Source organism: Varroa jacobsoni, unplaced genomic scaffold (assembly GCF_002532875.2).
Source record: "Varroa jacobsoni isolate VJ856 unplaced genomic scaffold, vjacob_1.0 scaffold_115, whole genome shotgun sequence".
NCBI classification, from domain to species: domain Eukaryota; kingdom Metazoa; phylum Arthropoda; class Arachnida; order Mesostigmata; family Varroidae; genus Varroa; species Varroa jacobsoni.
Window position 1 is genome coordinate 162,001 of NW_019213017.1, and position 27,263 is coordinate 189,263.

The following is a 27,263-nucleotide window of genomic DNA, read 5'->3' on the forward strand; positions in this document are numbered from 1 at the left end:
CTCATTTTTTACGGAGCGCTGTCGAAGCTGACGCAGCCGTTGGTACCTAAAAGGCCGAGAGATCAGGCCCAAGTCCGAGCTTTCCCGCGTAAGGAAAATGGAAAAATGGAGGAATCGCTACTTCCGTCGTTAGGCCAGAAGTATAGGAATGGTTCTGTCGGCCGGCCGCCAGGATTCCACTGTCTACCGCAAAACGCCGCTGACTGAGCTGGCGTGTGAAGCACATTCATATAGCAGAACAGAGTAGCATGTGGATAACGCCTCTGCTGGCGCCGCTTCTACTGCTGTCGCTCCTTTTCTCCTAATTCTCATTCTTCGTCGAGGTCGCCGTCGACCTTGAATGCCAAGGAAGGCATAGGTGGAGCTTCGGTAGCCTCAGGCTTGCGACACTGCTGTAAACAACCAGCTGGCAGGACGAAATGGTCGGTAGAGAATAATGTGGGAACGTGTGTGTGACACCGGAGCGGACAGGCCACGCTAGGTAGCGCCCAAGAATAGTAGCAGTTGGGACGAAACGGTATGGACTGAGGAGACTAGGGGCGGCACTGATGACGCATTGGCGAGCTAGTAGGCGACCATCAGTGGCAAGTGGGTGCTTCTGAGGTTTGGACTTAAGGGCCTCTCTTTTCTCATCGAAGCTGAGTTAATTGGACCACGTGAAAGTTGGCGGTGGCACTACGCGACCGGAAGGTAGCTCTAGCGGAGTAGGTGTTAGCTGCTAGCAACCACTCGCGGAAAAAGTTCCTACTATGGTTCGTGTCAAGCGGCGACACTGAATGAAACATTGCTAAGGAAGCGAAGAAGCCGCTTCTCTTCCTGCCCTGTCCCAGTTGACATGGCTGCTTGGGGAAACGGCAACTGAGGTAGGGCGATTTGGGCTTTCTGGAGCTCTAAACAAGGTGTGGGCAGCAACTAGGGACGAATGGGGGGTCTTTCCCGAACAAGTCTAACGGAGCACCCCTCCGGGTTCACCGGCAGCAGAAACAGCAGCATAGCGCTGCTACCCTCATAACGACGAGGTTAAAGAAACGTACCTGGTTAACTGGAAATATTCGTAGGGCATGTTAGCTTTTAGGTTCTGGTCTATCGTTACTACTATCTAAAACACCGTCCCAGACTCTACCACAAACAGTAGCAAATGCCAGGCGCCTAATTTTAGTGGGATTGCGCGCGCATGAGTGGTGAATATATGCACTTTTTCTGGAAACGTCAATCACCGTGAAAAATAGGGAAAATGCCTAAAGCAATCGAACCTACTTGAAAACATACAAAAAAAAAATCTACTACGAACAGGTGTTGCCTAAACGAGATGTTAGTAAATCTGATGGTAGAGCATTTTTGCGCTTGAATTCTCCGCATTAGGATTACAACGCGCCATCATTAATTATCTATTGACGTTTTTCCGCGGTAAACTAAATAGGTGTCGTGCGATATTGAAACAGATATACGTTAGACTGCTTTTTCCACCCAATTGAGGCACTCTGTGTGCCTATTAAGTGCCTAGCAAAGAAGAATGTTTAAATTAGTTGTTGAACGAAAGTTTAAAGATCTGACATGACTATGCAAAGTAATAGATCTAACTGAATAATTTCTGGCTCAATCTTATGCAGTTCTTAATAGAGATTTGTGTTTATAAGAGTGCATGGATTTTGCCAGCGCAGCTATTGTTAATTGGATCTGGCTGCCTACGTAAGTTCATTGATGAACACGTGACAGTATAGAATTATTATCGTGTAGATCTGATTTTGATACGTTCCGCCTTTTTCTTTCCACTTTCAATATAACCTAGAGCCTTCAAGCAGGTTTTTCTTTGGAAACCACGGCACTACCATACACTAACGAACAGCACAACCAAAAACATTCTACGATTAAAACGTTATACAACGCTCTTGATACTTGTTCCCTTGCTGTATCGTTTGTTGAGAATATGTATTGACAGACTTGCCTGCCTGTCCTTTGCAAACACATCGATTAGTTGGTGAGAGTGACGGGTAAAATTTTTCAGGAAGTGTGAATGTTTACAAGAGCAGATTTCCGTTGCGCATACTGTGTACCCTGAAAAGAGTGGCCTTCGACAAAGGCAACCTAGCCTGAAAGGCCTGCAGGATACTGGTTAGGCACGGTAACTTGACTGGCAATCACAGCAGCGGCACCATAGCTAGCTCGTACTCTATGACTATCTCAGACATATGGACAGTGCTACTTGTAGGACGTGGCAGTTGACGGTATGCTGGCCGGTGTGGCAACATTTAGTCGCCTGTGCAGAAGAGTTCAGTGAAGAGACTACGCTCTATAGGCACGAGCTGCTCTAATAATAGTGGCAGATTTGGAGCGAGCCGAGCTGGCCTGAAAGCAGGAGGGACAGGGAAGGCCTAAAGGAGCTGTTCGCAGCTGGAAGTAACAGGACGAAAAAAATAGACTCGTACACCATCAGGTGGCAGAAACTAAACGGTTACCAAGTAATAGTTCTGGCAAGGCTTGTAGGGGCTATCCAGCCGGCGTTTCCCTTTAAGTTACCTGCCTCTTCTAACCGGCGAAGGTTTCACCGCTAACCAACGCAGTGCCGAAACGGTAAAACTGCCGAAGTTTGAACTAAAAAGCTACACACTCCGGTAGCTAAAAGACAAGTGGCCGTTGCGTGAGAGCCATTATGTTACTGACTGGCGTTTAATGTGCTGGAAAGATATTGCAGTACACTTCTGCGACCAATTGCTTTTCTCGGCGTCTCGTCTTAACGTCCTCCCACCCGTTCATTGCCATCTTGGCCTTCAGTTCCTGCCCAAGTTTAATACGGCCTGGACATCAGTACCGACTCCTACCAGTGCCGCCTTCGTGGAATGAACTGCCGCTAACTGGTTAAGCTCTCAGTTGTTTTAGTCGCTTGAGGCCTTCCTTGCTCGCTGCATCCGATAATACCTTTGCCCGCTTTTTCCCAGTTTTAATACGCGCTGTGCCATAGAGAAGAACTACAGCGGAGACTAAGAATTAGGGGTCAGCCCGTTTCTTGGGAATGTGATGCGGTATGATACGACGGTTAGAAACAGTCAAGGCACACGCCACTATTACCAAACGCGGCAAGAGGCCACGGCACTTGCCTTCCACCAATGCTTCATGCTCGCTGCTGCCGATCGTTGCCGAAATTGCAAGAGCGCTACTAGTCCTTCATGTTGGCATGTCCCTCTAACAGAACATGTTTCACCAGTGTTGGTTTGAATTGCTTTTTCATACGGGTAGGCCTGTTCAAACATTAGAAAGCGCGAAATTCGACAGGGCGTTATAACCCGCGACCTCATCTCGAAAGAGAAGCTTTGCATTTTGGTTGCCTGGATGTATCAGCCCGACGAGAATGGAAAGACAAGCAGGCATCGTGCTTACCTCTCAATCCTTCGCTTTTCGTTCTAGTTGTTGTGGCTGCACTTAGCTGGCCGCTACTTCTAAGGTCATAATGACATCGTTTCCATGCAAATGGCCCTTGTACCAGCAGTGGTGGCAACGACGGGATACCGCGATGGCACCGTGACCCTTCTAGACTCGAAGACCCACGCTTCGCTTTGTCGACATCGCATATTTGACTGTTACGGTAGTTCCTGCAGCCGACCGACGTTGCTGCGACCCGTATTTTCTCCTGGACGGAGGGTTCCTCTTTCCACACCTCGCGCCTGCCGTGGCCTTGACTCTGTCCGTTGTGACTAGCATTCGTTGTAACGGGCGGTTAGGCGAAAAGAGAGAGAAAGACGCGAGGCACAACGGGCGGGCTCTTCGGCAGCACGCAAGAACAACATACAACGAGGGCGAGGATTCATAATTACTAACAATAATAATAGTAGTGACGGCATGCTATGGTCCACGAGGTGAAACTGGTGGTAGTATTTATATAAGGAAATATAAGGTATCGAGCGTCGAAAGCAAGATGCTGACTCAGCGTGTCGAGGTTGAGCGAGTACGCTTAACCTCAGCCTGCTCGTGCTCCAATGACGGAACCCACTTACAATAAGTGCTAGGGTAAGATTTGGAAGTATGCTCAGAGTTTAGCGTCGTGAGATCATCGCTAAGGCCATACCATCGATAATTAATGGAATGAATAGTTTTATTCAACAAGTATATGATAGGCAATTCCGTGTAGCAACAAGTCCCCTACTACTGTTCCATTTCCCATTCAAAGTTTCCTACCTCAAAGCCAAAGCTTCGTAAATACGGTTGAAACAGAGAAACAAGACGAGCATTGTGCGCATGCAATCGGTTGTCGACGATATTCCATGTTAAAGCTCGGATGGCCGTGCAAGTTAAGCTAAACCACAATCAACTGATTAGCCGCGATAGTGAGACATGTCAGAACTTAATTTCTAAGAGCGTAAAAATCGTACCTGAATTAGTTATGGAGTGACATCTATTTACACTGATATCGGTTAGTTTGGATTCTATTCATAAAAATCTCACTAGTATGTTTCACGTCCCGAATTTTTCAGTTCCTCCTCTGATCGAGAGGTTCGCTTTCGACGAGAATTTATACGAAGGGATGCGAACCCGTGTCTACTGTAACATTGCTAGAGGCGATCAACCACTTACAATCCGCTGGTTGAAAAATAACTTACCGTTGCAATCCGGGGCACAACTACAGGTAAGGCAGCCGATGCGCTACGTGATGCACAATTTGCTATCCGACCACCTAATCCGTAAGCTAGTCCCAACGGCCACAGTGTAAACTAAAAGCTGCAGGCTGATTTAATTCACAAGTAAAAGCCTCTGTTACGTCAAGAAAAAGGTGAATTGTACCGTGTTGGGAAACGACTACGTTTGTCTCGTTTGTCAGCTCAGCGCGGGTCGACACCTGCACGGGATGAATAAAAGGTCCATCCCATAATTTTTCTCTCCCTTTTTTTCTCTCGGCCTGTTTTATTTTATCTTCGTAGGTGCGCTCTCTGGATGCATTCTCCGTAGCGTTGGTCATCGATGCCTTGAACCCCGCTCACAATGGAAACTACACCTGTATGGCGAGCAACGACGCAGCTGTTGTAAACTATACGGCGATACTCATGGTTCACGGTAGGTTTACAATTTTCACATGTTTCGAATAAGTTTTAGCACTGCAGTTGCCAGCCAGGACTAGGAGTCATGGAGGATCGCGGGAACCGAATAGACACTGCGCATTAGTTCTAATTTTGTCAGAGTAATGACGCATTCTTGCTAGCTTGAATGTAACAATCTTAAGATTAAACTCTGCATTTATTTGTCTTACGATAACATTTGCTAGAAACGTTGTATAATCTTGCTGACTGTGAGGACCGAGTATATGTACTGCGACAGGTCAATAAAGGAACTTATAGGTCTACAACAAATAAACACGTGTTTACTCTAATTTGACAGTTCCACCTCACTGGGTTCGCGAACCGAAGGATTCATCAGCTGTGGAAGGTTACAGTATCCACGTAGACTGTATGGCTACTGGGCATCCTCTACCGCGCATTATTTGGCAAAGGGGAGGGACAGGTAAACAGATAATGGCGCTTCGATGAGAGAGAATGGTTTGCGTTCAAATACGTGTTGCATTGCAAATGTAATATCTAATAAAAAAACAGAAGAATTACTTACATACAAAAGCCCACAAAAAAAGATAGTCAGGTTGTGTCGTTTTTACGAATTGGTAGTACTAATGGAGGTTATTCTAAGCAAGTTCTGTGCTCCGTTGTAATTGCACTTCGTCGTACAAAAAAAAATTGCAGAACGCCAATCATCAGAATACAAGCAAATCCTGAGTGGTCCCGATTACCAGATCTTTGAGAACGGCACCCTGCGTATCGCAATGGTTCGTTATCAGGATCGCGGTCCGTATCTCTGTCAGGCTGCCAACGGGGTGGGATCCGGCCTAAGTACGGTGGTCCAGCTAAATGTTCAAGGTTCGTGCAATCACTGCCGGTTCATGTTTAGACTTGTGAAGGCAGGAAACGATAGAGGGCTCCAACCGACATCCGTTCTCGAGTAACGAAAAGTGGAAGTTAACCGAGGAGAAGTGACCAACGCTTGGGTGCTGGTTATGGTCTGCTTTTTCACGCGGATATACACAGACGATCAAGATGAAATGGGCTGCTAGATCCGACAAACTTTGCTTGGCCTGACTGGGGATCCGCTAAAGCGGCGGCGCTTTAATAGAAAATGTTTGAAGAAACGGGGACTAAACTGCCTTCCCTTTCTCGACTCGCCCTATTGATAGTTACGCTTTTCGTTAGTCGCTAAGGGAGCGGTGCTGGTTGCGCAATTTCTTTGACGCAGGGTTTAACTGCTTAACAGAGGTGCACTGTAGCAGAAGGCAATGCTATACTCAGCTTTGAGATGGGCAGTGAGCAGGAAGTTATGAGGACAGGCGAAAACCACTTTGAAACTAGTCCGACTTAACTTGGCTATCTGTTTGTGGGTTATGTGACTTGCAGTGCCGGCTCGTATCGAACATGCGGTTCACAACAATACAGTGAAACTTGGCTCGAAGATGGCACTCAACTGTCCAGTGCGAGGTGACCATCCGATACGTGTAAGATGGTCAAAAAACGGGCAACCAATAGGCAAGGAGTCAAAAACATTCGGGGTGCACGAGAAAAATTCGGCGTTGGGGTTGATTTCAAGCCTTGTCATCCATAAGGTTGCACGCGAGGACTCCGGCACGTACACTTGTGCTGTTAGTAATAAGTTCGGCAACGACGAAATGCAAGTTCGGCTTTACGTGCAAGGTACGTAACCTTTTTAAAGCTAACATTTGTTATTATTATTAACGTTTGCTAATCTATTTGAATCTTTACGGCAGCGTTTATTTGAGATAGATAAATAGCATACGCGGAGCACGAGTTACGGTGGCTACGATAAAAATAGCCCAAATATGATAAGTAAGAATGGTTTTTGTTATTTATTATTAGGTGAAAAAATAATTTGAATAGGAATTAGACGGGGGTCTGGGGCTCAAAAAAGACTTCAGCAACTGGATTGACATATCTGGGAAATATACGAGAAAATGAGGATCTGGGCTTTTCAGAAGAGAACTGTTCAAAATGCTGAAATTGTTACTTATTTGGCTGCATTAGCCATCTAGCATGAAAATAATACAAAATTAGAATATAGATACATCCAGTACTAAAACAAAGCTAATGTCACATTTTTCTATTGTCCATTTCTGCAGCTGATCATATCCGACGCCATTTATCGCTTCTGCCTATCTCATAAGCACAATAGGGTTTATGATAAGTCAGATGAATCCACGACGTCGACAATGATTGGCGTTAGTTGAATCGTTGGATTCATTAAATCTGCGACATAGTTATGACAGGAGGAAATGCCCACATGAGCATATTATTTGTCGGATTGTCTGTTTGTCATTACGACGCTGCCTAATACATTTTCATTGTATTTTCTACTTACTCTCTCCACCTGTGTCGGCCGCGCCTTTCGCTCTGTCTTTGATTCAAGGCCTTTTCTCGCATGCGTCGATTTGTGTCTCTCAGTGACTTTTTTTTTTGTCTGTAACTCCAATTGTTGCCGCGTTGGGCTAGTTTTCGCGGTCGCATCCCCTAGCAAAGAAGCGGCAGCAAATGGAGCCAGTGTCAGCAGTTGCCACTTGTCAGCCATCCACACAAGCGGAGGCGCGACACGAATTAGATAGAATCACTTCGGGTAACAGAGTCGAGCGAGAGAGAACAAACGGCGCTGCAGAAAGGACGGGGAACAAGGAAAGCATGGAGCAAGTCCAAAGGGGAAAAGACCTGGTTATCATATTACCATTAGTAATTGGAGAATTGTTTCTTCTTTTCTCTTGTTCGTTCGCTCGTTTCCTGATTTATTTGCTGGCGCAACCCGGGTGGCTGTCCATCCGATCACCGTCCCGTCGTTGCACGACCATCGGTGCACCTTCGCTTCGTACGTTGTCCGGTCGACGCCTTATTCTGTGCTGCTGCTGCTGCTGCTGCTGCTGTTGCTAATGCCATGGTTCGTACCGGCTCTTGTCACGTTGGACCGCTGTCCGGCCACACTCTGCTACCATTGTCCCGTCATCATGGCTACATTGGACGCACTACTTGTCGTTGTCTGCGTCGTTATGGTTGCTGCTTTCGCTCCGGCCGCCGTGGACAACTACACTTCTGCTATTTCGTCTCTTTTCATCGACTGGTTTCGGTCCGTGTTTGACGTCGTCTTATACGTCGTTCGATCTCCTTCTTCCTCTACTTCTGCGAACGCCGCCCGCTTGCTTTTTCGACTTCCTGTCTGTCAATCTTACCGATGCTTTGTCGACGTCTTGGCATTCTGCTCTTCGTCGGCAACAACGAACGAACGCACGCACGCACGCACGAACCCTGCTCCTTACAAACCATTTTGTCCTACCCGCTTACTTTGACCCTGCGTCGTTGTTGCTGATGCCGTGCCACCGTGCTACCTACATCGCGTAGAACCGCCGGAGCCCGTCGAGGGCTTCAACATTACAAGTGTCAGCAGTCGAAGCGTTAACGTCGTCTGGCGAGAACCATATAATGGCAACAGCCCCATCACTTACTATCTCATACAGTATAAAAATAGGACAGGTTGGTAGCGTTTTTCGTTTTCTGTTTTTATCTGCTTCTATAGTGCTGTATACTAGTTATTTCCTAACAAGTAGCAGATACCTAAGTAGATACGTGGGGCATCTCCATAGAGAATAGTCGTGTCTGTCTATTTGCGGGGTGTCCCCCAATCTGATGACAGAGTCGCTGCCGCCGTTTCCCACCTCTTTCTTTATTTTTTTGAATTTCTTCACCGGGCGCCGCCAACCTCGGCTGTGACCACCCTTATTCTTATCCCCACTTTTTTCTGCATTATTTTTCTACTTGTCGTTGCTATTACCATTCGTAGGAAGACTAGCACGGAAAAGGCGTAGTTTGTTTCTCTTGTTCTTGTCGCGGCCCGTTTTACCTCCAGTGTTGTTTACTAGCCGACGCTCTGCCCATAGCTGGCGTGGATAGGCCGCTGGTTTTTTTTGTCGTCGGCAGCGTAAACAGCCAAGTAACCTGGTCGCTGTTTGTAACTGTACGGCGACTCCGACCCAACCCATTTTACCCTTTCGTGGGCCCATGCATGGAATAGGAGTATTTCTGTATGAGTGCGAGAATTCATATTCCCACAACAAAAACAAGCGCCAGCTGTCCCGGAAGGGGGAGGTTGACCTCATTCATGTTTTTGGCGTGACTAATGCTCCGGTGCGTCTTCCGTCAACAAACAAATAAAGGCCAAGCGTGAAGGATGTTATCTACTATAACGAGGTACGCAACGCCACGTTGAACATGTGGTTAGACAATATAAAAGTCCCTTTTGCTGACCATATACATTGTGGATATATTACTTCAGCTACAAGTCATAATGAACCGGTGAGATACAACGAGAGTGTTGAGTGCAAAAGCGCTACGACAATTCATTTATATAGAGCAGTAATAGTAATGAACATCAGTAGCAGCAAAAGTAATAGTCTATGGAAAAACAGGATGAACATACGCGTGGCTATAGGGTATTATTATCTTAGATTCGATGCATTCAATTGTGGACGTTCGTTCACGTGTTCACGTATAGTCTGGCACATCCTTGCCATCCAGTAACTTCTTGTAACTTGTATATGCACCTGTTAGAACCGTCAATATGATTCAAGCAAAATGTTTTGAAATTGCATTGCAGAAAGTGCGTGGGATAGTGAACAGACGATTAACGTAACGGTACCAGCTTCTGAGCAGACAAGCTGGACCGTGCGCGGTCTCGGGCCCGATATCCTGTACTACTTTCGTATACAAGCCGCCAATGAGGTCGGCATTGGACCTCCGTCAACGAATCTATTGAAGATGCGTACGGAAGAGGAGGTGCCAGCCGGCCCCCCGACAAATGTCTACGTGCAGGCCGCTGATTCCACCTCGCTACGTGTATCATGGAATGTACGTAAGCAGCTTAGATATTGTTAAGAAGCACGGTAAGAGAGTTCCCGGAGCGCAGACAGGATCTGGGGTAGAAACAACAGCGACACCAAAGACATTTACCATATCCTTCTCGTTTCTTCCTTTTCCTGTAATAATCATTTGCCCCCAATATATTTTATTACATTTCAGAGTATAATACCAGGGCATTGTAGCAGTGGCGTTTTGTTATTTAGAGACACTAGCTATTCTGCGTAATTGTACATAATACGCCTATTCTGAGCGATTTTCCACTGCTAGCTACTAGTGGTGCAAGTTCCGCTCGTATTAGGGACGCAGTACTATACGAAGCGTGCCAGCGGGGCCAAGGGCTTACTCCAAATGAGCCATCACTAGTGCAATTGTAGGGTTTCAGCCTAACGGTTAAACTAACTGTAGCAGCCTAACGGTTAAACTAACTGTAGCTGCAACTTCCTTTTTTCACGGATAGACATACACACATAGATGATTTTGACTGCGTCTATTTATATATAAATAGTTTGCTGTTAGTTCGCACTCTATTAATACACGCATAGGTATTATGATATACGAAACGTGTGATTAAATAAAATACAGGGCATATACGTCCATACCGATTTATACGCACTTTATCTACACGTATATGCAGATCGAGAAAATAGTAAGATACGCAAACATCATAAAAGGCATTGTAATCATCTGCTTTGATTTTGACGTCGTTTCTTTTCCAGCCCCCTGTTAATGAACTACGGAATGGTCGCATCAAGGGCTACTATGTGGGCTATAAGCTATACAATTCCAGTGAGCTTCACCTTTACAAAACAGTAGAGGCGAAAGCGATGAAAAACAGTGGCCAGTTAGGCGAATGTATGCTACACAACCTGCGAAAGTTCACAAAGTATTCGATCCTAGTGCAAGCATACAACTCGATCGGCGCGGGGCCGCGATCGGACGAGATGGTCGTGTCAACCGCGGAAGACGGTAAGTAGCTTCCATCACGGTCGCAATAGCTACTATAGTCGAAGAGTCTTGTCTCCTTACCATTTGGTTCTCGTCTTTCCGACCTTTTTCCACTGCTGAACAAACGAATGAACGATAGTAATAGATCCGTTTGGCCAAATGGGGCGAAGAGCTGCACCCTTTCATTGACTAAGAAGAAAAGGAAAGCTAACCAACGAAAGAGTCCATCCATCGAAGGAGGTATATCGCTGCTCGCGGCGTCAAAAATATCGTGATCGGCTTTCATTAGAGGAAGGCCGTGGCGACGAGGGGCCTGCTGCCTGACGAAGCAAGCACCAGACAGTTCGTTCGTTTGTTGTACGTCGATGGTCACTTGATTTTTCCGCTTTCCTCGCTTACCCATCTCTCACTTTGTGTGCATCTGTATGTGTATGTGTGCGTTTGTCTAACTTTTTCCTGTCTGTTCCTCTCTACATCTATCTATCGGCCCGTATGTCCCGGTGACGTGATGCTTCACAGTGCCTCAGATTGCGCCGACAGGCGTCTATTGCCACGTCCTTTCAACCAGCTCAATGAAGGTGTCTTGGAATAGTCTCGACGTTTCGAAGCTCGATGGAATTCTCCGCGGGTACCAGGTCATCTATCAACTCGTCGATACGCTAAAAAGTAAGTTCGCCATTTACCATTCAGCCATCCGCCTTCACTGGCCATGAACATCTGTAGCCAGCCGGTAGCGGTTTTGGACTAGATCCCAGACCAAGTATGACTAGACTAGAGTATAATAGCACAAAGCTACATGTGCTGGCTGGGTACGGTATCAAAACACCAGTGATATCAAGATACTGTAACATCAATCTCTGCTATTTTGGCCTGTCATTTACAATCCACACAGCAGTTGTTGGTGTCACCGTTATCGTTTCCTGTCGTCAACTTCTCGTCATAACACTTACTGCCGTTGGGGAACGGATGAGAATGAGGTTCGGGGGAGTATGAGAAAAATAGCTTTTGCCGGCGGAGAAAAGGCTTGACTTGGCGTTTGGTCGATCAGCGTAGACCAATGGCTCCGCCCCCGGAAGGCGCGAACTCCTTAAGTGATGAAGGGAACATCAAAAAGGCCTTGTCGATATTTGCTCCAAACGGATCAGCAAGCAGTGGAGTCCCACCAGCAGTGGTTACGGCAGCTTCGTCCATCTAGTGCCTTCGCATCATATCATGCCAATGACAACGCCGTGGGTCCCTTCTACTTACCGGCATCTCGAGAAGCTGTTCCTTGTCGCGTACATGATAGCGGGGTTTACTGCATCGCCTTCTTCTCCTATTCATAGCCAAAGTGACGGAGCAAGTACTCTATAGTTGCCTTCGATACTATCACAGACGCCGTAATAGCCACAGGCTGCACTGAATCTCTAGTTAGCAGCGTAATGCAGTCTAGTTATAAACCAATCGTACGCCAATGGGACTATACCTCAGTGTAGCTCTATTTTTTGCAGAGTAGAACTGCTGTTTGCTAGCGTTGTTACGAGTCGAAAAAGAACTAGTGGGCCTAGACAAGCCAGTCTGAAATCAACCCATCTCAATTCAACCGAATGGGTACGGGGCGGTTGCGCCTAAAGGAGCAGCGTTTGCGTATCCGAAACCTCTTCTCTTTGTCTCTATCTCCCTCTTTCCTCTGCAGTTTCGTATCGCTGTCGTGGTCATCGTCACGGCATAGTTCTCCTTTCTCCGTACTCTCGTGTGCAATCCCAGCCTTTTCCCTTTGGTAACTCTTTCTGCGGGAACCCGAATAGATGGGTTGCGTAGCCTGACCACGCGGAGCACGCCCTGTAGACGGTTCCCCACCTACTACCCTGAATCAGCTTCCTGGATTTTCCATTGCCGGAGCAGTGGCAGCGGCTATCGCCGCTACTACCGGTGCCGCCGACGACATCCCTCTCCGATCTAACAGAGCGAAATAGCTGTACTTCTTAAATAAGTGCTTCAGCCGTTTTTGCTGGTTTCCTATTCATCGGCAAAGAGTAAGTGGGAGAGAACCGTTAACTCTCTAGCTAGCATTGGCAGAAACGGGAGCAGGACAGGCAGAGAAACAGTTCTCCATAGGAGATTGCCTGGTCTTTCTATTCTGCGTACGCTTCCCGCATAGGTTAGCCAAGCGCGTTGTTGGTTAGTAGGCGAGCAGCGCCAACAATTGTGCCTTTGCGGAAAGAAGAGGACAGGTGGGTGGCTCGCCTATCTGCCGTAGACGAGTTATAGCACAAATACTAGTAGTAATAGTACTACTGCGTGACGGACAGCGTATTTGATGCTCGCTTTTCGATCGTGTCGCGGCCCGGCTCGGCAATGACCTGCTTGGTCGGGCACCTGCCCCGTTTCCTTATTCCCACAGAAATGAATGCATCGGTCCAGCTGCCTGTTACTGTTCCCCTTGTAGACTGCACGGAGCGGAATACGCTTTTGTGTAGAAGCATCAGGAAAGCGATTGCACTGCGGCCATCACCAAGACTGCTGCGCCTGGACACAAGGACTGGCGGTTACAGCTGGCCCTTAGTGAGCTGCCAGATGCCTGCCTTCAATTAGCCGGCAGCTGGTCTGCTGGCTGCTGCTACTGCTGGCCTTATTCAAGTTGTCATTTCCTGTTTTTTGTCCCACCTTTCCAGTGTTCCCACGACGGCCATTTACCCTTCTTTCTTTTCCTGCCCTCTTTCGTTCCCTCCCTACTAGCACCCTTTTCTGCACAAGACGCGAGGACTTCCTGCAGTGTTAGTCTTCTCGGCAAGCTCCCTTATCTGCAACTGCAACAGTAATAGCTGTGGCCAGTAGTAGAGGGGCGCCATCAGCAAGGCCGCTTCGCTCCTTCCAGATATTTATGATTAGAGGCAATTCGTTGTTGCCTCATTTAACAGCACTAAGCAACTAGTCCGCGTCAAAGTTGGGCCAGCCTCGGCGCGCAACTCTTAATCTGGCTTCTCATCTCTTTTTGGAGTTCTTACCAGAAGCACCTCTCTTGACAGGTATAGTGCCACCTGTTTGCTTAAATGGTCGTGTCAGACGGTCCTTGTTCGCCAGCCAAATACCGATCGAATGATATTTTGCGCTTTCGTTAGCTGCGTCGTGTCCATTATTATATGGTACTAATTGAATCGTTACATTCATATTTTAAGCAAATTAAATTTTAACGCAAACAGTCCTAGCAAGCTTGCTGCGGTTTTTACTACCTACTACGAGTCGCGGCTTTCTCCTTTTGGAGCGTCTTTTGCGCATGTGCAGTCGAGCTAACGGCTGCATTATTGCAACTTTTCCTTAGTGTCATCTGTCCTTCGATGAAGGTAACAGTAGTCGGTAAAGAGAGAATAATTTATCAGATTTACCCATATTAAATGAATACTAATTCGCTTTGCTATCGTGCCTGTTTCCAGTTGGCCAACGGGAAACGGATGATGTGTCTACGTCCCTTCAGGTCGAAGGCCTTGAAGTCTACTCGAATTACTCTATCCGCGTGGCGGGCATTTCAGGCGGAGGCGTCGGGCAGCGCACCACACCAATCTTCTGTAGGACTCACGAGTCTGGTGAGTAAAACCAATGGTTTTCTTTGCTGGTTTCTAGCCGGCCCACTTCTGACTGAGTGACTAGAAGATCAGCAGTTTTTGGCCGACAAAAAAACAGTCGCGGCATCAACAGCAACGATCGGTTATGTCTTTCCTGTACAGATTACTGCTTGAATATTGCTATTTTCGAACCAAACGCTGTCACATGCTCCAAGATGGCCAACCGGATGTTGGCCACTGAATTGCCCCGACCTCAGCTTCTCTCTTTATCACGTTATATTTTAATGCTTTAATCGTTCTATCGTCTTACTTTTACATCTATGTGCAATTTACTTGAGTCTCTTTGCCGTTCACAAGGTTACCTTAGAAACCTAAAGCTGACCACTGGTCGCTCCTTGTGGTACCAGCAGTAAGCGCTGGTTGCGCGATCGATTTTTATCGATATGCTCAGATTAGTTAAAGTCTATTACGTCACGCACGAGTTAGCTGACGTATCTGTCATTCTACTTCTACGCAACTGAAGACATCGCTTCAACTAAAGGGTAGACAGAGGTCTTTCTTTCAGCCTCTTTATAACCACTGCCACCATCAGTGAGACCAGCTAATAGATCCTGCCAGTCGTTTAGATGAAAAAGGAAAAGCGAACGTAGGCGATCGGTCCAGACTACCCATAGCTACCGCTGACCGCGAAATAAAGCGGCTCGCAGTTAGTAGCTAGCAAGGCCAATCGTTTATATCGCTCACGACAACTAATGGTATTCGCTGGCACAACAAGAACGTGCAAATATGAGAAAAAAGATGAAGAGGAAGAAAGCTGTAACCGAGGAAAGTCCGGAAGGAAAGAGGACTTGAAAAAGTTGACGTGTCTTACCTTCTCTCTCTCTCTCTTTCTATAGATATATATATATATATATATAGAGGGAGCTAGCATGGAAAGAGACGATGGCACAGTGGAAACTGGCAATAGGGACCAGCGAACCCTGTTTATTTAAAAAGTCCCTAACACTTTTGGCCCCATCACCCACTGCGCTGCTGCTCACCCTCGAGAGCATAATTAATGATAGATCCGAACTAGCGCAGCAGTACTACCCGCACTAACAGCAGCCAACAACGGTTTCCGTGTCCAGGAGAGTTCTATATCACAAGCATACGGCGGACCCCACCACCCACTCGTCAACCGAAAAGCTCCGCCCAGCGTCCCGCCACTACAATCGATCCCCCAATGTTTTTCTCCTACTATACTTTGGTAGTGTGCCGTATGAACAGGAACAGTTTGGTACTATCACGACTTCCTGCGGTCCGGCGGCTTTAGATTGCAGCGTAAACTTTACCTTCATTTATCTTTCAGGCTCAAAGCTCGGCATCTCATGTCTGCTATCGTACCTAAGAGTTGTTCATTACGCCATCTATTGGCCCTATACGTAACTTCTCACTGTTGGGCTGAACCCGGGCTGAGATCCGACCAGGACACACAAACGTACTCAGGGACGCACCTCTGTTACTATCATAGCAGCTATAGCTACTGCGATTCTTCCCGACATCGTTGCTCTGCAGCCTGCTCATCCTCGACAGATTTTTCTTATGCTGTCGCTCATCAACTCACTACTTCTTGATCTGAGTTTCTCTCAGTTAGCCGGAACAATCCGACTGAAGAACACTGCTGGACGACTTGTCCGCTCTCGGGCCTTGCGCTGAGAATGTTAGCGGCAGTCTTTCCTATCGCCGTTACCATCTCGACTATTTTTGCTGTTGCTAAGGGATACGATTGTTTTAATTGGATCCGCCACCGTTGTATTGAAGTGTCAGAGTGATTAACCACGCATGCATTGACATCGACAAGCCTTTCTTGTTCCATTCAATGGTGCACACATATTTGATAGGTAAATAGAGGAATTATGCCAAAATTTTGTTTAAAGCTTGTATAAAACGAGGAGGTCTGCCGCCAAAATAGCAAATGTTATTTCACTCGGAACGATCGCCACATCTGAAATGAGCCTCAGCTTGCACCGTAGCCCTAGACTCTACGTATAATTACCTTGCCGCTTTGCCTAAATATCTTCTAAAGGGCAGGTTGACGCGCACGCTGGGCAGGCGCATATGACCAGAGTTGTAGGCTGCTGTGTGCCGTTGTTGCAACTGCCTCTAGCGATTTAGAAAGGCTTTGCCAGCATCAGCTTCTGTCATAATCGGTCTATTGTGGAAACTCGGCACGTTTTATCAAAATTGGCAAAGAAAATAGTACGTTACAGGCGTAAGTGTAGCAATAATCGAGCCTTGGGAAAAGTGGCCATAGTTCATTAGGAACGATAAAATCAAATCTTTTTAATGCGCAGTGCTGATATCAATGGAACATCGCCATGTTGCCGTGCTACAAATGGGAGAATACGCTAGTTAGATAGTAAACATGAATATTTAAAACATGAAAATGGTAATATATACTGGGTCATAGTACCTGTTCAAGGAGAGCGAATACTATTTGCATATTGGCATTACGTAACTGGTTGGATTCTTCTTTGATGAGACAAATACAGATTCAGCTCATTATACAAGACCAATTAAAAACCTATACTCTGTTATGTAGTGTAATAAAAACGCTGACGTTTGTTGTTGTTGAAACAAATACAACACATACACTTTGTCGCTGGTCTCCTCATGTTTGTGCTATCAGCTTAGCTAGATACAAACGACCAGTATATTTGCTGCTAGTAACTACTCCGAAAGTTAGCAGTGATTAGCTATTGAACCGAGCTGGCCAATCCGCTGGCGTGAAGCCTGGTGTTTTTACGCTACTAAAAATATAGTACCTCCATAGAAGAATAACGATATAATCTTCCCGTCTGCATTGCAGTCCCTGAAGAACCGGAAGATATCAAAGCACTGGTACTTGCTTCGGATGCGATTATTGTTAGCTGGCGGCCCCCACGGAAGCCTAACGGACTCGTGCAAACCTATACAGTGTATGAAAAACTCAAAGACAGTTTCGTAAGTTGACAACCTCGCTATGTAACTAAGAAATTATCATTAATCTATACATTAAGTCATTCGTTCTGCAAAATTGACCCGTTTGCGTTAGCTAAATAATTACGCTCCATAAGACTTTCTACCGAAGGGACCGCCTTATAACCATATTATGTCGCTACCGACGGGTATCGTTGGTGTAGGTCGCACTAAAATAACAGTAAATGAAAAATTTCTTGTCTAGAAAGCAAGATGCCACCTGGATTTTGATTGCAGAACAAAGAAAACTCGCGCCGAGTTTCAGTACCATCCGGTCAACTATATCACGAGGTGCGGAACCTTCGATCTGGCCAGCGCTACGAATTTTGGGTGACAGCGTCCACCTCAGTTGGAGAGGGGCCACCGAGCAAACGCGCGTTCCAGACACCTGATATCAAAGGTACATTTGCAATACGTAAACTTTCTATACTATTTCACTTTCTTGATTTTTACGACGACTTCAGTAGCGTAGCGGATATCCTCCTTTTGAAAAATTCACGAATATATTACACGCTCAATGTCTGCGTTCAAGTTCATAAACAGTATTCGCGCTTCCGCTTTGCGGACATAAATGTTTCTAGTCACCAACGCACACGACAAATTTGCCAGACGAAGTTACCTCTCCTCTCGGTAAAAGGTCCGACAGATAGGCAGCTAGCTGCTAAAAAGACTAAAGAGCTGGTCAAATATCTATACGTCGATCAGGAATCCGCAGGCGGTAGTTACGGCGGCGGTATTGGCGGTTCTGGTTGCTGCAGGACCAAGCCCTTCAATGAGTCGATATGCATGGTTGCGTTATAAATGGGCGAACGTTTATTTTAAGGAAGACCGAAAGCCTCAGACCGCTTGACTTCTGCAGTATGCCTTAGCAGTCTCATCCGCTTTCACTTGAGACAGCCTCCTGGGTAGCGAGCAACCACTTCAGTAGGCTGGTGGATTGCACCAGCCTGACCGTGGTCTCCATGGGCGCCTCCTGCTTCTCACCCCCCGTCGCCCCCTGTATACTAGTGTCCATGTATATACATGGCTGGCAAATGCATCGATTGCTTTCAGTTCATTTACATACAAAGGGTCCCTCAAATGCTTCCTAATACCAAACAGTTCAGCCTGGAACGAAACGAAGAGGGAATGCTCAGTTCCAGCAGCTGAAACTAGCAACTTGATCCAAGGCACGGATGAATAAGCCGAAGTGAGAGCATCCGAATGTATTGTGGTTGCCTGATGTACGAAGAAGGGAACGGGGCTACAGAACTATTACGAATTAAATGAGCTTCAACCAGTTCGATTACACAGTTGCCGTCTAGGGTAACGCCTACACCATAATAAGTAAACAGTAAGATAGAATGTCTTAGATATTGTATGATAATAATAATTTAAGATTTGTTTGCAAGGTAGCATACGATTTCGGTATACGTACACGATAATGTTTGCCTTTGCTACTATGATTTACAGCACCAGCTCGCGTAGCATCGTTTAGCCGAGGGATATCAGTTGTGCAGAAACAGGACATTGAACTAGACTGTCGGGTTGCCGGACTGCCCTTTCCTCAGAGAACGTGGAAAATCAAGTAAGATCAGTCATGGCATCATAATGCTGCATTTATCGGCTTCTTCTTTCTTCAGTGGGTTGACGCCTGTATTCTGCACAAGGCATACCGGCGTGTGTATTTCCGTATTCGCAATATGGTCTGTTTGGCGACTGATGCGAACCTTGTATGCCCTGATTATATCCCATATTCATGAGAATAAGACTACCACAACACTACCTACGTTAGTGTTCCTGCTTTTGCCGGCGAGACCTAGGCCTCTACAATTTATCTCAAGTTCATATGAGTCCAATCATTTTCCAGCACATGCTTGACGCAGCCTCGCTTACATTACCTGGCATTAGCTTATTGTTGCTCCCGTAGGTTTAACGTAACCTCGTCATTCAGGTCTGTCTAGCTTACTCCTTTTCAATGAAAAGACCTAAATAGGACATATAACTTTCCTGATCGAAATTGTTTGGTTTACAAAATTGACTGACTTGTCCTGTACGGAACAATAGCTTGAAAACCCATTTTAATAATTCAGCATCCACAATGCAAACTTAGGCCACTTACGCCGATTGCGTCCATTATGAGTGATATACTCGTTATTTCGTTGCGTACTCAATACATGACAGTAATTTAGCAACATTCACGCTTTTTTGATAATCGGTGGATGTATAATGATGCGGAGTTCCCAGTCCGTGCCTGTAAGATAAACGAATTACTTATCAGATATGTATATATTGTAATTTTTGGTAAATAAATAAAAATTATGTTAGTTAGAATAGCAAATATCGTTTTGAAGATGTCCGACAGTGGTTCAATTATAGCCGTTGTTGAAAGCATCAACGAACAGATGAAGGTTTTTTTGTTCCAGTGATCGGGTAATTTCGAGTGGTAGCCCGCGCATCAAAATGCTAGCTTCCGGAGCCATCCGCATTGAAAATGTAAAGGATAGCGATGCGGCTAAGTATACTTGTCATGTAGCTAACTCATATGGAAAGGACCATGTCGAGTATGCGCTTACCATCGCCTCTGATCCCAGCACTGTTTGTACGTATCATACATGGTAAAAGCTTTCTAACTATAGCTTAATGCATACAGCCAGAACAAACCCCCCTTCTGATCACGACTGCTGCGGCCGCTCATTCTTTCTGTTCAGGCATTTCAGTTCTGAGCAACATTAACGCCATATGCACCTTAAACAGGTCTATTACCTTCTTGTCCGGGAAGAAATTTCACTTGCAAAGAAAAAACTGTCTAAAGCAGAGTGAGCCAAATAATACCTAAACGCTCACCAAAACCTCGATCGTTCACAGCGTGTGCTGTCCGGTTTTCCGAGTACCTGGAGAAGCTATTTGCCTTCAGGCAGACCTTTCTAGCAAGTCTCAGTAGGATAGTGATATTAGTTGTAGTAATAGTTATAGTAGCAGCGAGCATTGGCATGGTAGGATCGAGAAGAGGTATAGCCATATGGGTTGTTACTTTACGCTGGTCCTCACCGGAGTAGTACAAGTGGGTCAAAAGCTTGCTTGCCTGTTTCTCCTCCCAGACTGACTGACTGACTGACTGGCTGGCTGAGAGCGGTTTGGCAGTCCCAATTAGCACAACACAACAGGAATAATATAGCAGAACAAGACAAAGGTGCGTAGGGAGAAAAGAGCACAGGAGAGTTACAGCCACCCTTGCTTCTGCTGCTGCTACGTGGGGCGCTCGTATGTTCGGCTCCTCAACCACGCTTGCTCTTGAAACTAACCCCTATTCGTATTTTCCCTGTGATCTGTTTCATCCGCTGGCTACTACTGGCTTATTTTCGTTGCCCTTGGAATCCACTTCCCGCGGCTTGCCGTTGGCGTTACGGCGCCATCCCTGAGGACCGACTTCGACGCCTCTTGCTGCTGCTACCGGTGTTGCGAACTTTTCGGACTTACCAATCCCGCTATCTAGTGCCGCCAAAGCCACAGGACGTCGAAGTTATACGAACGTCATTTAACAGCGTGACGTTGTCTTGGTTACGAAAGAACACATCATCACCTATAACAAGTGAGTAGCAAAATTACAATGCAATAAGAATGAGAATCTATCACGGTCGGAGCCCAGATACTCTGTGAACTGGAACTGATACTGTTGCCGGTTTTAGCCGAGGATACCTTGGGAAGATGCAGTTAGTCAGTCTATTTGTGTCGAATAATAGCAAACGGCACATCGACTTCGCCTTCTTGCCAGTACTGCCTTTGGTTCACGGGCTGTACTAGTTCGACACGTCTTTCGCTTTCTCTGCATCGTTGCTTCCACGCACTTTGCAAGCTTCCCTGCTGGATGCCTTCGAAACAGGCGTCCCTCTCTGGCCAGAACATACGGATAATTCCCGAGGCAGGAAGACGGGAACTGGCGGGCCTCGGCTGGCTGAAGGGCTTGGGGGCCATCGTGCGAACTAGCCGTGGAGACCGATCAACAGTGATCTCATTCATTAGCAGATTTCATTACGATGCTCTCGTAATGTTGTCACTTACAATCTATAAACCCATCGCGTTACTCACTTAGCCGTTCCACTGTGCTCTGTATTCTCCTTGGTCCTTTTCCTTTTCGCCACATTTCGTTCGTGCAATACCTCTACTTTACCGGCCGGCGTCGACTGCCGCTCGAACCGCTAACATCAAACGACGTTCCTGATCTTGATCCCTATTACAATGGCTCTGTGTGACGACCTACCAGGCTACGAGCTCTACTACAGTCGCGAAGCCGGTTCTTGGCTTAAGGTGAAGGTGCCTACCGGCGAAGGCACGTCCGTGAGGATGTCGCACGAATTGATGGGCCTCTACTGCGGCACCCAGTACCAGCTATATCTCATCGCCCACAACCCTAGTGGACATAGCGAGGCCAGCGAGACAGTGTCAACAAAGACACTCGGTGAAGGTAAGGCGAACTACTGTCTAGTCCAATCAATAACCTTCGGCAGATACATAGTGAATATAATCGAGCTAGGTATTCGTTGCAAGACACTGAATCCGACAAGCCTACATTCTAAAAGAGATCGAAGTAATCTAGAATATGCAAAACAATTTGAACTATTTAGCGCGCTATTACTAGCCCGATTAGTGTATAATTATACCAGTACAAATACGATAATCAGTCAATTCGACCAAGTGTGCACAAAAGTATATTATGCACCTATGACCGTGCGTATGCGATGCGTGCATCATCGTTCTGATACTTCACAGTGCCACGTGCCCCAAGAAAAGAGCACTTTATCGTGTCTAACTCGACATCGTTGACATTGCGTCCATCATCGTGGGATGATAACGGTTGTCCAATCTCGCATCTGACCATCGAGTATCGTCCCCGGCCAACCAGTGGAAGCCATTCTCAGTGGATCGTCGTTTCTCGCAATCTGAGCCCAGACGAAGGTCCCATGACTTTACACGATCTCCGGCCAGAAATGTGGTATAGCGTTCGAGTGACAGCGACCAACGATGCTGGCAGCACCGATGCTGAGTTCACTGTGAGAACCGTGCCGAACTCCCACGGTGAGTTAGTAACTGTTGTGATTTTTTTCGATGGTGGAGAAAGCAACGGAGTTTAATGACGATTACATAATCAAAAAGCGCTGTCTATCTTAAGCGTAATGAACCGGTCCCTCAAGTGTTCAAGACAATATAGATTCTGAGAAGTTCGGTAGGCTAATAATGCTACATAGTACCTCATTTTATCGTAGCATTTACACTGGACATCAGCAAACACCTGCCTCATCATGCATTTTATCATATATGTATATGTATGTGAAAAAGGCAAAGTGGCAAGCGACCAAAGCGTCACTCTGATCAGTTGCATCTACCTTTCTAATCGAGCGAATTCTCTTGACACGCGACGATGTCATACCTGACTTAGCTAGAACCTCGAATCATTTCCTCGTTGCTGTGATATTCTCTTAAGCGTGCGTATGGTATCTGTACCACGAACCGCTATCTATGGAAAGGTTTTGTGAAACACGCTGGGCCCCGATCGCAGTCCATTGTCAGAAGCGTCAGTGTGCTTCTGTGGCTATTGTTGGAAGCTGATGGAATAGAACACGAATTATTTATTAGCGAACGTCAAAACGGGACAGCTAGGGAGCTACTGGAACGCAACAGCCTTACGTCGATCACCGAGAGGCCCAATTGTCTATATGTGCCTAGCTTATTCCTCCTTTGACTGCTTTGAATAATCCCATTTTGTTTCTTTATTTTGCGGTACGTTTTTATTCGCCTTGCAACACAGTGACTCCTGAACTAATGGTGCACGATCAGAGCTACGAGGATCTCGCCTTGGTTGTCCCACTGGTCGTTATTGTACTCGTTATTGTGGCAGGCGTACTCACATCGGCCGCACTCCTTTTCTGCTGCAAGAATAAGGCAACCGCATTGGCATTTTTCAAGCCCCAAGACATGTCAGGTAGGTACAACGTCAGTCTAGATAATTAGGAAAGGCTGCTGTTAGCTGGCATAACCGGGTCCAAGTTGGGGATTGTCGATGCCGGTCCCGCACAAGCCTCAATCAGTGATAATGCAACATCTACAAAAGTTCGAAAGAACACGTCCAGACCGCCTTTTACAGTGCTGTACGAACTGCCGATTCTGCGAGCTATACTAACTTTTCCAGTATTAGCGGCGCTCGTTTGACCTCTGCGTTAGCTCCGGCGCGTCAGCAGAACTCGCGCGGCAGCTCGTAAGGATTAGACTTCTAATCCCGCAAGTTCTCTTATCGAGTTGGTAAGGTGTTGCTGTGTGTGGTATGCTAATGTGTGACCGACGCTGTCGCTGGCGACATCATCCGGTAGGATTGTTTGGCGAGAGCGTCGCTCGACCTTGGAGATTCTTAAGCTCTGGGGCTGACCAGCAATTTTTGCCATTCACTATTACTTCTGTAGGAGCAGCAGCAGCAGGACCCCTCCGCCGCAAGAAAGCGGCTGGTGTGAGTGCTATCGGTTCTCTTGGTAGCATTAAGCAGTTAATCAGTATAGACGACGTGAAAGGCCTAAGTAACAACCAATATGTCTGAGGCGTCGCTGCAGTTAATTTATGTATGACTCAAATAAACGCAGTCAGATTTTAGGTAACCAGGTGCTATGTATTGGTTTAAGTGACGCCTATGGGACATTGCTTCCTTTCGTGTTCGGCTTGGCTGTCCTTTTTAGTGATGCAAAGGGAAAACCTTACAATAAGCCCCGCTGAGACTGCACTTATGGAAGCCAAAGCGAATCAGGAGGTCACCCGTCAGCTCTGTCTGGGACTTGGTTCTCCTAACCGTAGGATAGCGCCGTCCGCCGCACAACATAGTGAGTAGGAGCAATGCGAATAGTACTGGCCGTCGTGGTAGTGATGGCTACACGTAAGTGTACCAGGGGGTAGTTTTGTGGTGCTATTATGGTGGAAAGGCCACATTCCGTTCAACGAACATGGTGGGAGGCAAGCCATAGGGCGGCGGGCGCTTTATTGAGAGAGACAACGTAATCATCTATCACTGCCTAAACGTCTGAAAGCATGCACGCGCGAAACCAGTCGCCAGCCGCGGTAGTTAACTCAGCGTGATGCAACCTATCCTTGTAGCCCTTGGCTTAGATATTGGCTCCCGGAGCGACTTCCACTTCTCGTCAAGTTTGCCTGGCCACAGTTGCTGTCACGGTATGTAGAGACATATAACAAAGATTCGTCTCTATGGATTTCTTCTCTAGACGTCATGAAATCGCTTGAATAATAAAATTCTATGATGTTACATTATTGTTGTAGCCGGTTCGATGGACGATCTGTCGTCATTCGGAGTGTACGATGATTTACAAAAGCCAGGCGCTGTGCCATCGAAACAGGTCAGTCAGCAGACGCTGAGCGTGCTTGCTCATCCACATTTAACAACAAAGCCGCTCATGGCGACGGCTACCTTGAACCGGCATCGCCGACGACCACCTCCGTTCTCGAAGGCAGCTAGCAACGACAGTAAGTACATATTATAAGATATATTTGTCCTACAACTGTATCCTTCCTTTTCGCCCTACTTACCTATCCCACAACGTCATCCGCCTCGTTCATCACTATCAGTCTTCTGCACCCAAAACTCTTTTTGTACAGTATCTAGATTTCTGTAGAACGTAGATTTCTGTAGAAGTATAATTTTCTTATGCCTTAAACCCTTGCATCATGTAAACCTAAGCCTTTAGCTACTATTGCTACTTACATCCCTTGGCCTTTCTCAATATTCGCTCGAATTCGACCATTTTAGTGTGCTGTGTCGTAGCTGTCAGTCACGCCTCACCGTCTGCTATTCCGGCATTCATGCGGCAGAACCAAACACGCGCAATACTAACATGGGTGGGTAGCACCCTCGCTAGCACGCCGAAATCTTTTCCGTCTGTCCGCTCTCATTTGCAGCCTGCGATACGCTTCTCCGGTCCAGTGAGCCCTCGCCTTAGTTACATTTTTTTTTCCCAACCCACAGCTTTCTCCTTCTACTCGTTCCACATCAGTGGCCCCTCATGCATGCCTATATGGCAGTTCTCCGACTGCTGGCTTATTTCCTTTTGCGCTTTCCAGCGCAAATGCTGCAGCACCGTGAATTCCATTCGTTCAAATGGGAGACTGTATCGCACTGCTGTTGGGAAGAGATATCGCAATGCTGAACCACTTAGCTAGGAGTCGCTGTTCGTACTCTCCTCGATCCTACTCTTAGCATATCCCAAGCAACATCCATCTTTCCTTTTTTTGCGATTCGTTACGGGGGTGTTCAGTGCGATGGCCGGGCCAGTCTGGTCCGCTATTGAATCGTTGGTGTTCTATTGCCCGCGCCGTGCTCTCCACGTTCGCAATCGTAGCTTCGTAGTGTAGAGTTCCGCTCATTCACGTTGGCTCACGCGTCACTCGGCCTGTCCATCTCACACACTACATGTGCTGCGTTTCTTGAACGCACTTACAGATATCCTCTGTGAGAAATCCAATACAGCACAGAGTAATCACTACGACAACCCAAGAAGCAAGAACTGGGAGAACGGTGCATCTTCAAACAGCAGTGGCGTTACGAGTGGTGCCGGAGGTGGACTGGCCGCTGTGGCCGCCAATGGGCCTACTTCCAGGCCCTTCCTCTTAGCAGATTCGCGGACACACGACTGCAGTAAGTTCTTCAGCACCTACTAAATCTTTCTCGCTGCCAAACCCTCCTAATATTAACCAGTCCCAAAGAAACAAACTTCTCTCTGACCTTTTTGACGAAGATAACAGGAAGCAGAAACAGATTTGAAAAAGGAAAAAAACGAAAGAAAAATTGAGGTAAACGCAATTCACCTGACGCCCCAAAATGCTGTTTAGATCATCAAAGGTTTGACACGTATTGGCTCCAGGAATCGTAGCGACAATGTCCGGCATTTGGTTTCCTTCCAGCACACTTTTTTCATAGGGGTGCCGGAGCTGATGGGAGAGAAGGAGGAGGAGCTGGAAAAAAAGAAAAGGCCACGTCGCCAACCTGAAATCCCGACGCCATTGCTGTAGGCAACTTACCAATTTGTTGTGCGAGATCCCGTGTTACTTGCGTCCCTTTAGAGATGATTGAAATCTTCGAAAAAAAAAACAAACCAAACAAAGATACTAGTATAACTATAAATTTTGTGAGCAGTTGTCGCCAGGCTGTCAGTGGCACGTGTAAGCTGCAAGCTTGAACGAAACACCCGTATCTGTTCGTTTTTAGACAAAGATGCATTGATTTTCTTTACCACCCCTTTTATACTATAGGATTAGAAACAGACATCTGTTAATTGCTCCTTTCTAAAATAGTTGTATGGGTTGTAGACTGCTCTCACGCTTAAGGTGCTATAAGCGAGCATCATTGCTGAGACAGCCAAAGTAGACCTTCAATATTCGGAAACGATCGCGCTTTTTCTACTGGTGGCAAAAAAACTACACGTTTGCCTGATAACCTGGGACATATAAGTGCGTATTCCATTTAATGTGTAGTTTTCAGCGAAGTGGCGTGAGTGAATTCCGGTGACTGGTTGGTACACCCTTTTGTCAGTTCCGTGTTAAGCTTTCGCAGTCCATTGTTCTTGCCGCTATCTGTCGCTGATGCGCGTCCTGGTCGTGCAATGCTGGTCTTGTGCTGCACATCGCCTGACCTTCTTCATGTTTTAGTGTCCCCTTCTGTGCGCGCAAACCGTGTTCTGTGGCAGCCCTACCTTGCGACCAGCTTCGCCGCGGCCACGATAAACTGCACGTTCCGCCGCATACTAAGCGTATCCTTAATCTATTTAAGCCACAGTAGCACCAGAGGGAAAAAAGCGCGCGTTCTCTTCTGAAC

The 27,263-nt window shown here is 46.7% G+C and overlaps 1 protein-coding gene across 1 annotated transcript in view; it reads left to right on the forward strand.

The window, feature by feature from the left end:
- Positions 1 to 27,263, forward strand: part of LOC111266445 (cell adhesion molecule Dscam1) — a 90,584-nt gene that overhangs the window by 52,090 nt on the left and 11,231 nt on the right. The window contains exons 10-30 of the mRNA XM_086970917.1: positions 4,467 to 4,618; positions 4,911 to 5,043; positions 5,365 to 5,487; positions 5,721 to 5,894; positions 6,426 to 6,719; positions 8,424 to 8,555; positions 9,676 to 9,926; positions 10,655 to 10,904; positions 11,403 to 11,549; positions 14,297 to 14,446; positions 17,274 to 17,407; positions 17,660 to 17,822; positions 18,875 to 18,989; positions 19,828 to 19,999; positions 20,603 to 20,993; positions 21,666 to 21,866; positions 22,172 to 22,477; positions 23,208 to 23,381; positions 24,124 to 24,264; positions 24,716 to 24,919; positions 25,893 to 26,087. Coding sequence (XP_086827043.1) covers positions 4,467 to 4,618; positions 4,911 to 5,043; positions 5,365 to 5,487; positions 5,721 to 5,894; positions 6,426 to 6,719; positions 8,424 to 8,555; positions 9,676 to 9,926; positions 10,655 to 10,904; positions 11,403 to 11,549; positions 14,297 to 14,446; positions 17,274 to 17,407; positions 17,660 to 17,822; positions 18,875 to 18,989; positions 19,828 to 19,999; positions 20,603 to 20,993; positions 21,666 to 21,866; positions 22,172 to 22,477; positions 23,208 to 23,381; positions 24,124 to 24,264; positions 24,716 to 24,919; positions 25,893 to 26,087 — 4,002 coding nt within the window. The remainder of the gene's footprint in view (positions 1 to 4,466; positions 4,619 to 4,910; positions 5,044 to 5,364; positions 5,488 to 5,720; positions 5,895 to 6,425; positions 6,720 to 8,423; positions 8,556 to 9,675; positions 9,927 to 10,654; positions 10,905 to 11,402; positions 11,550 to 14,296; positions 14,447 to 17,273; positions 17,408 to 17,659; positions 17,823 to 18,874; positions 18,990 to 19,827; positions 20,000 to 20,602; positions 20,994 to 21,665; positions 21,867 to 22,171; positions 22,478 to 23,207; positions 23,382 to 24,123; positions 24,265 to 24,715; positions 24,920 to 25,892; positions 26,088 to 27,263) is intronic.